This window comes from Ranitomeya imitator, chromosome 8 (genome assembly GCF_032444005.1).
Source record: "Ranitomeya imitator isolate aRanImi1 chromosome 8, aRanImi1.pri, whole genome shotgun sequence".
Taxonomy (NCBI): Eukaryota; Metazoa; Chordata; class Amphibia; order Anura; family Dendrobatidae; genus Ranitomeya; species Ranitomeya imitator.
This window is the reverse complement of record NC_091289.1, coordinates 151,316,977-151,331,753: the sequence shown is the minus strand read 5'-3', so window position 1 is coordinate 151,331,753 and position 14,777 is coordinate 151,316,977. Positions and strand designations below refer to the sequence as shown.

The 14,777-nt window shown below is 40.9% G+C and overlaps 1 protein-coding gene across 8 annotated transcripts in view; it reads left to right on the top strand.

Annotated features, from left to right (window-relative positions):
- Positions 1 to 12,977, top strand: part of ZNF644 (zinc finger protein 644) — a 118,697-nt gene extending 105,720 nt beyond the window's left edge. For 3 of the 8 annotated variants that reach the window (XM_069737550.1, XM_069737551.1, XM_069737549.1), the window contains 5 exons: positions 708 to 3,669; positions 7,495 to 8,076; positions 9,467 to 9,589; positions 10,144 to 10,246; positions 11,708 to 12,977. In XM_069737550.1, coding sequence (XP_069593651.1) covers positions 735 to 3,669; positions 7,495 to 8,076; positions 9,467 to 9,589; positions 10,144 to 10,246; positions 11,708 to 11,897 — 3,933 coding nt within the window. In that variant the 5' untranslated portion in view covers positions 708 to 734 and the 3' untranslated portion in view covers positions 11,898 to 12,977. Of the gene's footprint in view, positions 1 to 707; positions 3,670 to 7,494; positions 8,077 to 9,466; positions 9,605 to 10,143; positions 10,247 to 11,707 lie in introns of all 8 variants that reach the window. The other 5 variants (XM_069737546.1, XM_069737544.1, XM_069737547.1 and 2 more) reach the window with 3 other exon arrangements.
- The last annotated feature ends 1,800 nt before the right edge of the window (positions 12,978 to 14,777 follow it).

The following is a 14,777-nucleotide window of genomic DNA, read 5'->3' as shown; positions in this document are numbered from 1 at the left end:
TTCTTATTATACAATGACCTTTTGCAACGTCATTTCAGAGCAATATTTGGACCAACCTGGACATTTCAAATCTATGAACCGTCCAGAGGTAGTTCTAAACCTTCCTGATATGAGTTGTTTACCAAGAATAAGACATTTTTATTTTTAGACCCAAATACATCTATTGAAGTGGAAAAAAATAAATATCCTCAAGGTGGACGGCCCCCTGTAGTCCAAGCTAAATGTAATATATGAATATTCAGGGAGTTGTGGGACTGTAGCTTCTGTGGACGTCTTATATGTTGGGACTGTTATTTCTTCCTAGTATTTGATATACTTGCACATATTTTTTTTTTTTTTTAAATATAGCAGTCATTTTCAGAACATTATTAGCTTTTATAATGGTAGGTATATGCTGCCACGGCTTTAAAATGTATTAAAATGTTGCATATGTAAGTAGGATGTTTATCCATTAAAGGGGTTGTCCCATATTTACAAATAAATAGAGCATTCGTGCAACCCTCACGCCATTCAAATGGGCACACAGCCACGTTCTCGTTATGGGTGGGACCCCCAGCAATTCAACTCTTATAGTTTGCAACTCTTACTATGTTTTGCACAGTTTATTAGATGTAATTGTGGGACAACCCTTTAAATATATGGCTGGTATTTGCTTGACTGTTAATAAACAACTATGTTCTTAAGCCGTTTCTCTTTTTATTTTGTAGAAATTGTTTAATGGGAAGAATAACAACATGGAGGAGTCCCAGATAAGTGCTGAGAGTACTGATGCAAATGAACGCCTCAAAGAGGATGTCAATTTCAACAAAGTTGAAGATGACCTAGTATTTCATAATATACAAGAAAGTCCATCCTCTTTCCAGAAAAGTAGTTCATTGCCTGTGCCTGAAGAATTATCGAGAGACCGGTCTGAAAAAGCCTTAAACAATGTCCAGGGTTCGTTCTTAACACACGATGGTGCTGCCACTGTTTCTAGTGAAAATCGTATCTTACCTAAAGGAACTATTAATGGACCAGTTTCCCACTCCTCAAATCAGACTTCCAACCTGAATGCAGACAGTATTTCTTTATCCACAGAGGAACCTGTGGAACCGCAAACCAGTTTGTGTTCAACATTGAAGGTGGTTTATGATCTTCAGCAACCTGCAAAGAACACTTTACAGATGTCAAGTCAGCAAGTTTTATTCTTGCTACCTGATGTAGCACATGCCAAGAAAGAAACTCATTCCATACATAAACCTCCTACCTCCTCTTCTGTTGGGTGTAAAACATCTAATGGGAATAGTTTCAGATTGGATAGCACTTTAGTAGGGTTGGGAGATGATGCTTGTAATGACAGTGACCTGTTGCCCAAGAATGAGTTATATAATCGGACCCAAGATTGTTCTGGTGGTGATGGTGGTGGTAATACTGTAGCAGGAATAGAAGAAAATTTGAGCACTGAGAGAGACTCAGTAAATAATGAAAAATCCGAAGAGCCCGAAAAGAACTGTGTTGTAAAAGTAGAGAAAAAGCGCAAACGGAAAATGGATGGTAGTAAGATAACTCGATGCTATTCGGAAGATGCTTATAATGATGTGAATTATATTTCCAAGAAATCTAAGCTATTAAATTTAGATATGATGGAGCAGAGTGATGAAGAGCACGTGATAGCGCCACACAAGTATGAACTGATGAAGATCAAGTCCGAATCTTCTATGGATGAATCTTCTATTGATCATCTTCCAAAAGAAGCTATAGAAGCGATCAATCATTATATGTATAGTCCAGTTTGTGACTATTCTGATGAGCCGTCTCCCGTTCACGTCGACCCATTCTTTCCTGGTGATGTGCAAAGTGGTGATTCTCAGTCACCGCCAACATGCGCTAGCGATCAAGAGCCATCGTTCTATCCCTGCACAAAGTGCAATGTGAATTTTAGGGAGAAGAAACACCTTCATAGGCATATGATGTATCATTTGGATAGTAATAATCACTTTCGCCACCTTAATGTTCCAAGGCCATATGCTTGTAAGGAGTGTGGTCGAACATTTAGAGATCGAAATTCACTTCTTAAACATATGATTATTCACCAGGAACGCCGCCAGAAACTGATGGAGGAGATCCGCGAATTGAAAGAGCTCCAAGATGAAGGTCGAAGCGCACGGTTACAATGTCCACAATGCGTGTTCGGAACCAACTGTCCAAAGACTTTTGTTCAGCATGCCAAAACCCACGAGAAAGACAAAAGATACTACTGTTGTGAAGAGTGCAACTTCATGGCCGTTTCTGAAAACGAATTGGAGTGTCATAGAGGTATTGCTCATGGGGCCGTGGTCAAATGTTCTGTTCTGAATGCAGAGGTCCCCAAAAGAAAATATCAGAAAAAAACATCGAAAAACTCTTATTACCTTTCGTCCAAAAAGCCTACAACCTACATTTGTAAGATGTGTCCATTTACCACGTATGCCCGTAACATTTTAAAGAAACACATTCAATATGCACATTCGCCATCTATGGACCAGTTTAATGGTCCTGTTGTTATTAAACAAGAACGTTTCTCAGATAATGAGATTGTAGATAGCGATACTGAGGCTAAGGAGTTTGTCAGACAGCCCCATTCTTTTCCAAAGAATTCTGTTTTGAAGCAGGATATGAAAAGACCATATGGCTCTCTTGGCCAGAGCAACACTTTTACCAGACTGTACAGAAAACAGAAAATACAAAAAGCTAGGAAAAGTGCTGCACAATCTTTTGACTGTGGTCCTGCAATTTCTCCAAATAAATCTTTGCTTTTCAGCAGTAATGACCAAAAACATAAGTATTTTCTGATGAAGCAAAAGCCTACAAAGATGAACCATTCTTACAGATACAGTCAGAAATGGGATGGCTATAAAACTTTAAAGAAATCCAACAATTTATACCCACTGAACTTAAAAAAGGAAGACGATGATTCTGCTAATTCTTTAGACTTGGTTTCTAAATCACCCAGCTTTCAAGATGAATGCTTGATCATGGATCCTCATAACCGCCATCCAGGTAGACTTGTTGGCTTCAAAGACCGGGTGGCGGTCAAAAGGGTACGCAAATCTGATCTTGAAAGGCAAGTCACTGAAGAAGATATGGATAATTACCCTGATTTCCTCCAGAAAATGACCTACGTTGTGCTGAAAAAACTCGACTCGTCTGGAAAAGCTGATTATGAATCATGGGAGAATAGCGAGCTTTGTGAGTATAGCACCGAGTCACAGGACGATACATACAACAGTCCACCAAAAAAGGCAGTTTACCCAATTTTTAAAGATAAATCTAAAGCTAATCAACTCAGTGAAGAAAATTTGCATTTTAATGATGATGATGGATTTTATTTTGAGTATTATGATGATCTGGATGGGGATGATTACTTACATGACATGTCTGGTATTGATGCAGAAGATGCAGACTCTGTATTGCCAAGAAATAGTTCTATATTCCACTGGAGTGACTTGACTCTCGAAAAGAAGTCATGTCCATATTGTCCTGCAACTTTTGAAACTGGGGTCGGGTTATCAAATCATGTTCGTGGACACTTGCATAGAGCTGGATTAACATACGAAGCTCGCCATGTGGTGTCAGCAGAACAGATAGCAACAAGTGATAAAATGCAGCACTTCAAGAGGACCGGAACACCAACGAAGCGCGTGAGAAAAGGTAAACGATGGTCATGTTTTTCATCTTGTTTTGTTGTGTGCTTATTCTCTAAATATGATTGATCACTATAAAAATGGAAGCCTGTGAGTGCCATTCATGTTGGAGAGCTTTGTTTACCTGGGCAGATACTCATGTGGACAAGGTGATAAGAAAGACTTGACGTGGGAAAATTGGTTCTGTGCAGAGGTTTTAGAAGATGTTTTAATATATAATCACAAAGCCACTTGAAATACTTAGTTTAAAGGATATGTACACCTTTGGAATTTTATTTTTCTCTAAAGGGAATCTGTCAGTAGGATTTATCAACCCGAACTATTTATATGCTCATATAGCTGTTTCAAAGACAAGTCCAGCAATACATTTTCATGGCCAGTCCATTCAGCTATTTGTAGATCTGAACTTCCATCACTCTAACACTGTTCCCGGCCTAAAAGACAAGAAAAAAACCTTTATTATGCTTACCTATGGGGCAGACCGATTCGTTCTGATGAGCCGCTCTGGCCATGATCCAGCACCTACTCTCTTCTTGCGATCGCTGTCCTCCTTTCCAGCTGCGTGTGAATGACGCGTCCTACATGATCCACACAGTTTACAGCATCGGTCTCCTGCTCATGCATACTACTCTCTGCCCTGTCAAGAGGAGGGCAATGTACTGCAGTATGCAGGAACAGGCCAAAGAGCAACCGCGCATGCGCACTGCAGTACTTTTACTATGAGAAGTATGCCTGTGCAGGATACCGATGCTGGCTGGCACTGTGTGGATGACATAGGATGCATCATCCACACGAAGCCGTGCAGGAGGACTGCGATCACAAGAGGAGAGGAGACTAGTGACGACAAGAGGATCAAGACTAGTGACGCCCATTGGACCGGACCGCCCAGTAGGCGAGTTTAACAAAAGGTATTTTTCTTGTATTGCAGGCTGGATTGAGGGCATATATACAGTATTAGTGTGTTGTATATGAGGGTTTACAGGTACTGGCTTTACCCGATATGGGAAAAATCTGGTGACAGGTTCCCTTTAAATGGGTTGTCTGGTCCGAAAATACTGCAGAACATCATCTATTCAAAACAATGGGAGGAGTCCTGTATACAGCTCCTGGCAGCGGCCACAACACATTACAATGGAGCTGTCTTTTGTCAATGCTGACGTTATAGCTTGAAACATCTCATTGGTTGGGGTGACAGGTGTTGGACTCCCACCCATCCAATGTTGATAACCTATCGTCATCAATATTTTCTGAACCTTTTAAGTTTAAAAAATGCCCCAAGAGGTGTCTGTATCATTTAACCATTGACCATTTTGTTTAACCATGTAATGTTTGGTCTAAATGTGGAGAACTTTATTGGGTTGTCTTAGACAAAGTGACATAATTGATACAATGATGTTTATACCTTTTGGTGAGGCTTGACTAACTGGTCAGCATGACTGATCATGTACCGTATTTTTCGGACTATAAGACGCATCGGACCATAAGATGCACCTAGGTTTTCGAGGAGGACATTAGGAGAAAAAATTGAAGCAAAAAATGTGGTCAATTTTGTAGTTCTTATCCCCTATTTTGTGATATATGGCCCCCTCATCCCAACCCTGGTATGCATAGCTCCCTTATCTCTATCCTGGTGTGCATGGCCCCATCCCTATCCTGGTATGCAGGGCGATCTCGTCCTAGTATGCATGGACCCCATCGTTATCATGGTATGCAGGGTCCCCATCTCTAGTGTGCATGGCCCCATCCCTATCCTTGTATGCAGAGCCCACATCTCGTCGTAGTATGCATGGCCCCATCCCTATCCTGGTATGCAGGGCCCCAATCTCATTCTCGTATGCATGGCCCCATCCCTATCCTGGTATGCAGGGCCCCCATCTCATCCTAGTATGCATGGCTCCATCCCTATCCTGGAAGGCCCCCATCTCATCCTAGTATGCATGGCCCCCCATCGTTATCCTAGTATGCAGGGCCGCCATCTTGTCCTAGTATGCATGGCCCCCCATCGTTATCCTAGTATGCAGGGCCGCCATCTTGTCCTAGTATGCATGGCCCCCCATCGTTCTCCTAGTATGCAGGGCCGCCATCTAGTCCTAGTATGCATGGCCCCATCCCTATTCTGGTATGATTGGCCCCCATTCTGGCCCTGGTATGCATGGCCCCATCCTTTTTTTTTATGTTTTCTGATGGGGCCATGAATACCAGGATCGGGGTTGGGGGCCAGTCATAAGGATTTGGCCATGTATACCAGGAGGGGGGTTGGGTGCCAATCATACCAAGATGCTATTAAAGAGAAATGAATATTCATTGCCCTCCACGCCCATGGGAATGCAGTGAATATTCATTTCTCTTTAGCAGCGGGCACAGGAGTTAGCCACAGCAGCCGGCTCCTTCCTCTGTGACCCGCGGCTCCGCCAATGCCGCTCCCCCACCTCCCCAGCCGGTACATGCGGGACTATAAGGCGCACCCCCCATTTTCCTCCACATTTTTGGAGGAAAAAAGTGCGTCTTATAGTCAGAAAAATATGGTACATTACAAGTCACTTTCCCATTTTGGAGTCATGGAATATTTGCAGTTATGTTTTCTGTATACCCTGTAGCTCCATGGCTGATGACTTCAACAGTATCAATCTTGGGGTTCGCTCATATCAACGTATATAAAATCGCTGCCATGTTCATGCCAAAAAGTTGGACATGTGTCATGCGTATGTCATTCCGTATGTCCATCTAGTGTGTGAATTTTTTTTTCTCACCTAGCATCCGTGTGACATGCTTTAATATCATCTTTTACATACTATAATAATACTCTATGTAAATTGAATCTCGTTGTCATAAATAATAAAGCAGTCTCATAACAAACATATTGACAGAGATGTATTAGATATGTAATAAATGTAATATATAGATATACAGAAAGATAGATTGATATCCTGAAGGATATGTAATTTCACAAGCCCCCTCTATATAATAAACTTGTGCCCTTTAGTGCATTTCATGTGGAACTAAAGGGTGTTTAGGCTGGTTTAACCTAATAAATAAATAATTTAAGAAAATGATGTGGGGGTTGCCCCTACTTTGATAACCAGCAAAGGTAAAACAGACAGCTTTGAGCCTATATTATCAGGCTGGGAGGTTCCTGGTAATTGGGCCCTTTCCAGCCTAATAATACCAGCCCGCAGCTGCCGTAGAAATGGCGCATCCAATGTGATGCGCCAATTCTGGCGCTTCAGCCATTCCCAATTGCCCTGGTGCGTTGGCAATCAGGGTAATTGGGCTTGGGGTTGATGTCAGCTGTGATTTGTCCCAAACTCATAGCTGGCATCAAGCCCTGGTGTTAATAATGAAGGTTCAGGCTGTGAACTTTGTGTTCTTGGCTGATGAAATATTGTGGTTCCTTTGAGGTATGTGCATAAAAATCCAATGACATAAGGATGGATGGCCCATGTGTTGTCCATTTTTTCTCTCGCACCCATTGGCTTTCATTTGCAAGTCTCGTCCGATATACGTGGCCACTCGCAGTGTCTGTGATTATTCTTCCTCAGCCCGATACAGCTGAGGAAAAACTCACAGATCCGCACTGACTCATTGAATAACATTGGTCGGAGTGCAGTTTTCTTTCTCGCGCTGCACGTGTCCGATTTATACGCTGATGTGCGCGACACCTTATTCAACAAAGAGGTGAAGCCTTAAGTCATTTCAGCTTCCAATAGTTATCAGATTAAATCAATTTTGACCATTCCTGCTAATTGTCTATTTCATTTCTTTGTAAAATGTATCAATTTCTGTACAACTGTAAACAATTAATTATGTTGGGGCTATTTTTTTTTTACCTTAGTTGTAGAGAAGTCCGAGAGTCCTTCTGAGCACACTTGTGCACTCTGTGGAGGATGGTTTGATACAAAAATTGGATTGTCAAATCATGTTCGAGGTCACCTGAAAAGACTAGGCAAAAATAAATGGGATGCACACAAATCACCCATCTGTGTCCTGAATGAAATGCTGCAAAATGAAGAAAAGTATGAGCAACTCCTGAAAGTTCTCAATAATAGGCGCACTGTTCACAGGTCTTATACCCATCACAAATCTTCCAGTAATAACTGTTCAAGGTCCAATGCTGTACATCATGAAGCACACCGTAATGGCCTCAAACATGAGACTTTGTCTGGGCAGATGGAGGAAGGTCTCCACCTAAGTGAATGTGATGAAGCCGGTGGCCATGATGAGAAGGATAAACCTCTTTCCTTAATCGAACTACTTAAATTGAAAAAGTCAGGTGAGGAGAGGAATGAGGAATCTTTTCAAAAAGTCAATCAAACCGCAAGGAAGAGGTTCATCCAAAAATGCCTTCATCCACTTAATGAAGACTGTTCTTTAATGTGCAGTTCCCACAGAGGCGTGGACTTTGCTTTACAGTCAGGTAAGAATAGAAATTCTAACATTTCCTTTTGCATGTTCTGTCTTTTAAAATCCTGTAAGGCTCTTTTCACACTAAAATCATGACTTTCTTTCTTGTGAGAGTGATGTCTGGTATGCGGGATCCTCTTGACCTATTCCATGATCCTGTTGGATCCCATTGACCTATATCATGGTCCTGTTGGATCTCATTGACCTATACCACAGTACTGTTGGGTTCCATTGACCTATACCATGGTCCTGATTATTCCCACTGACCTACACTGATGAACCTATTTTCCCCTATACCACAGCCCTGATGGACTTATTTTACTGTAGGCAATGGTCTTGATGGATCCCATTGAGCTAGACTATGGACCCTATTGAGCTAGACCACGGCCCTGATGGATCCTGTTGAGCTAGATCACTGCCTAATGGATCCCATTGAGCTAGACCATGGCCCTGATGGATCCCGTTGAGCTAGACCATTGCCCTGATGGATCCCGTTGAGCTAGACCACAGCCCTGATGGATCCTGTTGAGCTAGACAACGGCTCTGATGGATCCCGTTGACCTAGACCACGGCCCTGTTTGATACCGTTTACCTAGACCTCGGCCCTGATGGATCCCACTGACCTATAATGAAGTCCATGAGGTACTTGTTGGTATTTTAGTGGTATTTTCATAATTACAGTGTGGACCATGCCATTTTTGCCTCAAAAACCCTAAACCTTGACATAATATAATGTGATATGAAAGAGAACCCGTCAACCATTTTTAATTATATCCCCAAGATGGGTTTACTCAAGTTTAATAATTCTAATTAAATGTGTCCTGCGACTTGTCCAGGCATTGTCTGCCTCCATCTGCACTTCACGTTACCTGCACCCATGATTGTACAGATTGTCACTTTCCAGGCGTACAGTTTTTGCTTGTTGCAGGAGAAAACATTGGATTTTGTTGATCATTTGCTTAGCACAAAGATTTTTTTTGCAAGTAACTTCAAATCATTAACTTTCATTATTGGTTGCGCATCGAGAGTAATGAACATAAAAGGCAGTGAATAAAATGTTTTGTCTAACAGCTGTTTGGTGGTGTGTTATACCACCTTTTCTCCCAGTCTTCATCAGCAACCTAATTTAGTGCTGCGCCTTTTTACAGTCTTGTGGGTAAAACACTTTAATTACCACTTTGTCAACTAGACTTTTAATTCTGTTCATGAACATTGTGGAAACGCCTGTGTACTATGTACCGGCAGGATCACATTACTTTACAGGATGTGACTATGAAGGGTTTGTGTAGTCTCGCCTTCAGTGGCCTAAAGCTTCACGTGTAGACTCTGCCTAATATTGTGTGTGGGTCAGAATCGGTTTTTGAGCTAAATGTGGAATTTCTATTGTTGTTTTGTTCGGTTAGGATTGTCCGCAAAGCACAAGACATGTGCAAATTGCAATACGACCTTTTCAAGCGGAGTTAGCCTGTCTAACCATATGAGGGCTTATTCACGGAAGAAGAGTGCTGGACTGTTGACAGGAACAGGTATGCCTTTACAAAGTAAGCCATCTTACTTCTTTACTTAATGTCGTACTCTGCCATCATTGTGATCTTCCCTGCATGGCCAAATCTCCCATTAGTAAATGTGCTGATGCATCAGTTGGTTCCATGCTTAATCATCTGCTTTATGACCTCTGCTTATATGTCTAATTCTGGTATAATTAGCTTGTAAAGGCCTAAGAGCTGTGCTTTTTGACGTTGGTGTGAAGGACGAAATATATGCCTTTGTGTCCTGGCCAGTTCTCTCTTTCACGGTGGTCCCATATTAGTGTTTGCTGCTCATCCTTCATTCCTGGAAGGAATGTGCCTAATAACAAGAAGTCATTTATTACACACATATATGTGTATGTCAGGGATTGAACCCGAAACCAATTTATTATTTATGTAATTTTCATCTTACAGAATAAAATTATTATTGTTGACTAAACAAAACAAAAAAAGTGTATTGGTTATATAACCGTGTCCATTGGTTTCTCTAGTGACCTCTCTTGTATTTTATAGCATTGGCTACATGGTGATTTCTTACATTTGTGTGCTAGTATTAGATTGCAAGCAAAGGAAGTCCAGATCAAGATCTGGGAGTAAGAAGAAGGTATTGCCATTGCCACACAGCGCTGAGGAAGTTTATATCCTGAGATGCAGGTATGTTCAGGTTTATTTATTTTTTTGCACAAATAATTTAGTCAAGGTAAAGATTATGTATTGTGATTTCAAGGGTTTTATCATCTCCAAGACCCTATCCCAATATGTAGTATGTGTAATAATAGTATTAGCAAATACCTCCAATAACTAATCTAGCATAGTTCTTCTTATTCGCTATATTGCGTACCCATGTGCAGGGCATTTCAGTAGTTTAGGTGTCCATGGTTACAACCACTCATAGTGCCAAATAGTTATTAGTGGTTGTAGCCATAGATATGTAAGCTGCTGTAATGCCCTGCATATAAGGTAAGCGACAGTGCAAATCAGAAGAACTATAATACATTTCTAATTGAAGGTATTTGCTAATATTATTCCATCCACTACATAGCTTAAAATGAACTTGTCACATTGTACATGAGGTCTGATGTGTGAGAAGCACTGTATAGAGCAGGAGAAGCTGATAAGAGTGATGTTTAGGCTTGTGGGAAAAGATTCAGTGTATTATTTTCATTGATATTTGTGCATGTCCAGTGGGCGGTCCTACTAGTGACTGACAGATCTTCTTGCACTTTCATATAGGGAAGACTGTCAATCACTGAATAGGACTCTGCATGGTCTCTTACGCATGCAAACACCAGGGATTATAATTTATAAAATTCAAATTTTAATGAAAAATGTCTATCAATCTGATCAGCTCCTTCTTCATTATGACAGGTTCTCTATATGTTAGGTTAAAGTGAACAAACAACCCTTTTAAGTTACCAAAGTAAAATCTGGGAAGTGCTTCCCTGCACTGTGTAAGCGCCGGCCGTAAAGCAGAGCGGTGACGTCACCGCTGTGCTCTGCTTTACGGCCGGCCGGCGCTGACACAGTGCAGGGAAGCTGACGGCGGGGGACGTGACAGGAATGTGAGTATGTACTGTTGTTTTTTTTTTTTACTTTTACAATGGTAACCGGGATAAATATCGGGTTACTAAGCGCGGCCCTGTGCCGATATTTACCCTGGTTACCGGTGAACACATCGCTGGATCGGCGTCACACACGCCGATCCAGCGATGACAGCGGGGTGATCCAGCGACCAAAAAAAGGTCCTGGTCATTCCCAGCGACCAACGATCTCCCAGCAGGGGCCTGATCGTTGGTCGCTGTCACGCATAACGATTTCGTTAACGATATCGTTGCTACGTCACAAAAAGCAACAATATCGTTAACGAAATCGTTATGTGTGACGGTACCTTTACACATTAGTTCCTTTTTGATATATCAGAACATTTAGATTGTATTGTGCTAGGAAAGCACTGTGCCGTTTTATCTCCTGTCATCTCTGCATGGTCTGCTCGCTATAGTTAATCATTATAGTGTTCACCAGGGGCCAAAGTGGTCAGGCCAACACCCATGGAAAAATTCTATTTTTACATTTAATATATATATTTTTAGTTATATTCATGTTTCTTTTCATCAGGTTTTGTGGGCTTATCTTTCGAGGGCCTTTGTCTGTACAAGAAGATTGGATAAAGCACTTGCAGCGTCACATTGTCAATGCAAATCTGCCACGGACAGGAGCTGGTATGGTAGAAGTGGAGCCTATACTAAAGTCCCCCTCAATTACTGAAACAAACTTCTCTTTAATAATGACAGAGGCGGCTTCATAAGAGGAGATGCCATACAAGCGATCATGGCTCTTTTGGATGTACTTTTGGACTATTTTCTCTTGTGTTTTTAATTTTTTTTTTTTTTTCCTTTTTTTCTTTTCCTTTCTCCTTTTTAAAGACCACATTGCTACACCTGTTTATAGTTGAAAGGACAGAACAAATACTGATGTGACGTAACGTTTTGAGCGAACCCTTGCAGACGTCACCATCTTGACACCATGCTTCCTGTACGAAGCACAACTTAATCCTTACATATATGCCTTTTTCCCCACTTGTTAGATGAGATCAGAGATACAAGTCCATAGTCACGAAATCATTGATATGAGAAATATATTTATACGGTGCATTTTCTACAAGATCAAGGACAATTCCTGAAATCGGTGAATTTAGGGCATTAAGTGTTACCATCGTCTGCAGAGTTCCGAAGACTGTTCCATTCAACGTAGGGCACTCGGTATATTACTGTACAGAATAACGTATGTGTTTTGTTTTTTTTTCGTTTCGTTTTTATTACACAATGCTTTTCTACTAAAAAAAACAAAAAAAAAACGAAAGTGGAGGGTGGATTGTTTTAACGGCTATTTCTGAGAAGTGTATATAGTACTGGAAATTATTTGTTGTAAGAAAAACTCTTTATTTCAGTTGCGTTTCTCACTAACTTGGTGCATCCATGCTACCTCCTACTTTGTCAACAAAGATGTATTTACCCAATGACATTTCTTTTTAAAATGTAGAATTTTAGCATATTAATTTTTTTTTTTTAACTAGTGATAAGTCACCTGTTCATTTCTCTTTTTAATGATGTTCTCTTAAGTCATTTCTTCTCCCTCGTATTTTATTAAACCTGTTTCTGTACAAGTAGCTCTCTCACCACACCGTTTTTCAATTTTATTTTTCTTTTCCAGTTTCGCTCCACACTTGAGCATTTTTAGCAAGCGTTTAATATTTCAACATATGAGAATGTTTACAATTGAAATTTTAGAATTTGTTTTGGATGTGATTGTGTATGAAACTGTGTAACACTATGCTCATGCTAAAGGGCCTACTTACAGAAATATTGAAATAAATGTGTTGTGAGGATGGAATTTTGTCATTCAACTGCCTTCATACAGAAGAAACTAGGTCACTCGGATAAGGTATTTTTATTATTTTTTTTAAATGATTATTTTACTCTTCTATTGTACCTTGACCTAGAATGTTATACTGTTCTGAAGGTCACATCCATTTTTACATTGATTTTTTTTTATCAGTAGACCTTTATGGAAACTCATTCTCAGAATTGTGGAAAACCATAGTTTATTTTCTTACCAGTTACTTTTTTTGTTTTCTTTAACAGGAAGCTGTCAGCAGTTTTTGTTATTTAAAATTACCAATCACCATATAGCCCCCATATAAAATAACAGCAATACTTTTCTCGGGTGCGGGCGTCATTCTAGCAATGTACGCGCCTGCTTTCTCGGAACATAGCATTATGTTGTCACGCGAGCCCTGTAGCCAGTCATTCTGACTTCCTTCGGACATTTGGAGGAAGTTGCGCTCTCATTTCTTCCGGGTGTCTGTTTCGTTCAAAGAAAGTGAAAGTGAAGCGGCCACTGATTGGCTGCAGGGTTCACATGAGTGAGCCCCAGGAGAGCAGGCACCGATATTGCTGGAACGGCACCTGATCCCGAGGAGGAGACTATGTGTTACTATTTTACATGAGAGAAATGTGGTGATTGACAAGAGGTAGTCCTAAGTAGTGGACCACCCCATAAATATGAGAGCAGCATGATCTAGAAGCCTTGATTCCAGCGATTTCACTTACTAGTCTTTCTCTCTATACACTGTGTACACTGGAGACTGCCAATCAGTGGTGTGGGTAGGGTTATACATATACCTTCAGAGAACTGGTAGATCTGCAGCAGAGAAAGCAGTGATTTTATGAAAACTACAGCAAGCAGCCCAGTCAATGATACATCAATGGAATCCAGACCTCTGTCTACAGTGTGTTGCTCTCAGATTACATAGCAGAAACCTGGTGACAGATTCCCTTTAAAGAATGTTCACATGGGGTGTATCTGCTGCGGGTTTTCTGCAGCAAAATTATGCAATGAAATCCACAGCAAATAAAACACAAAAGATGAGATGCTACAGAATTATTTAATGAAGCATAAAAATATTTACTATAATGTGAGGAGTGGGGACGGGTCTAGTGATGAGTGAGTATGCTCGTTACTCAGGTTTCTCAGAGCATTTCAGCGTGCTCTGAGATTTAATTTGCTTGACGCAGCTGTATGATTTGCGACTGCTAGACAGCCTGAACACATGTGGAGGTTGCTTAACAATCAGGCAATCCCCACATGTATTCAAGCTGTCTAGCAGCCGCAAATCATACAGCTGCGTCAACATAAATTAAATCTCCAAGCACGCCGAAATACTCTGAGACCACCCGAGCATGCTCAGAGAAACCCGAGTAACGAGCATACTTGCTCATCACTAGAAAAGTCCCCTTCAAGCCATGCAAAGGAAATTTTCTCTTGACAAACATTTTGGCCCTTTACTTAAAATTCTAAAGAAGAAAGCGCGGTGTTATATGGGACTGCCAGCAGGGCTGTGGAGTTGATATAAAATGGACTGAATATAACTCCAAAAATGTATAATAAATTGGGAAGAGTAGTACAATGTAGGATGTGCTGTAAATGTTTTCATAATAATTTGGGAAAGTTATGAAATGTCCTATAAATTTCTGTTCTGTTCCTGATCTAAGGATCTGAGCTTTTAGCTCAGATTAATCTGTGCTGCACTATATACACGCTCAGTAGTGAGGCAGGGCTGTGGGGTCGGAGGTGAGATGAATCTGCTGCACTTTATGTACATGCTCAGTAGTGAGTCAGGGCTGTG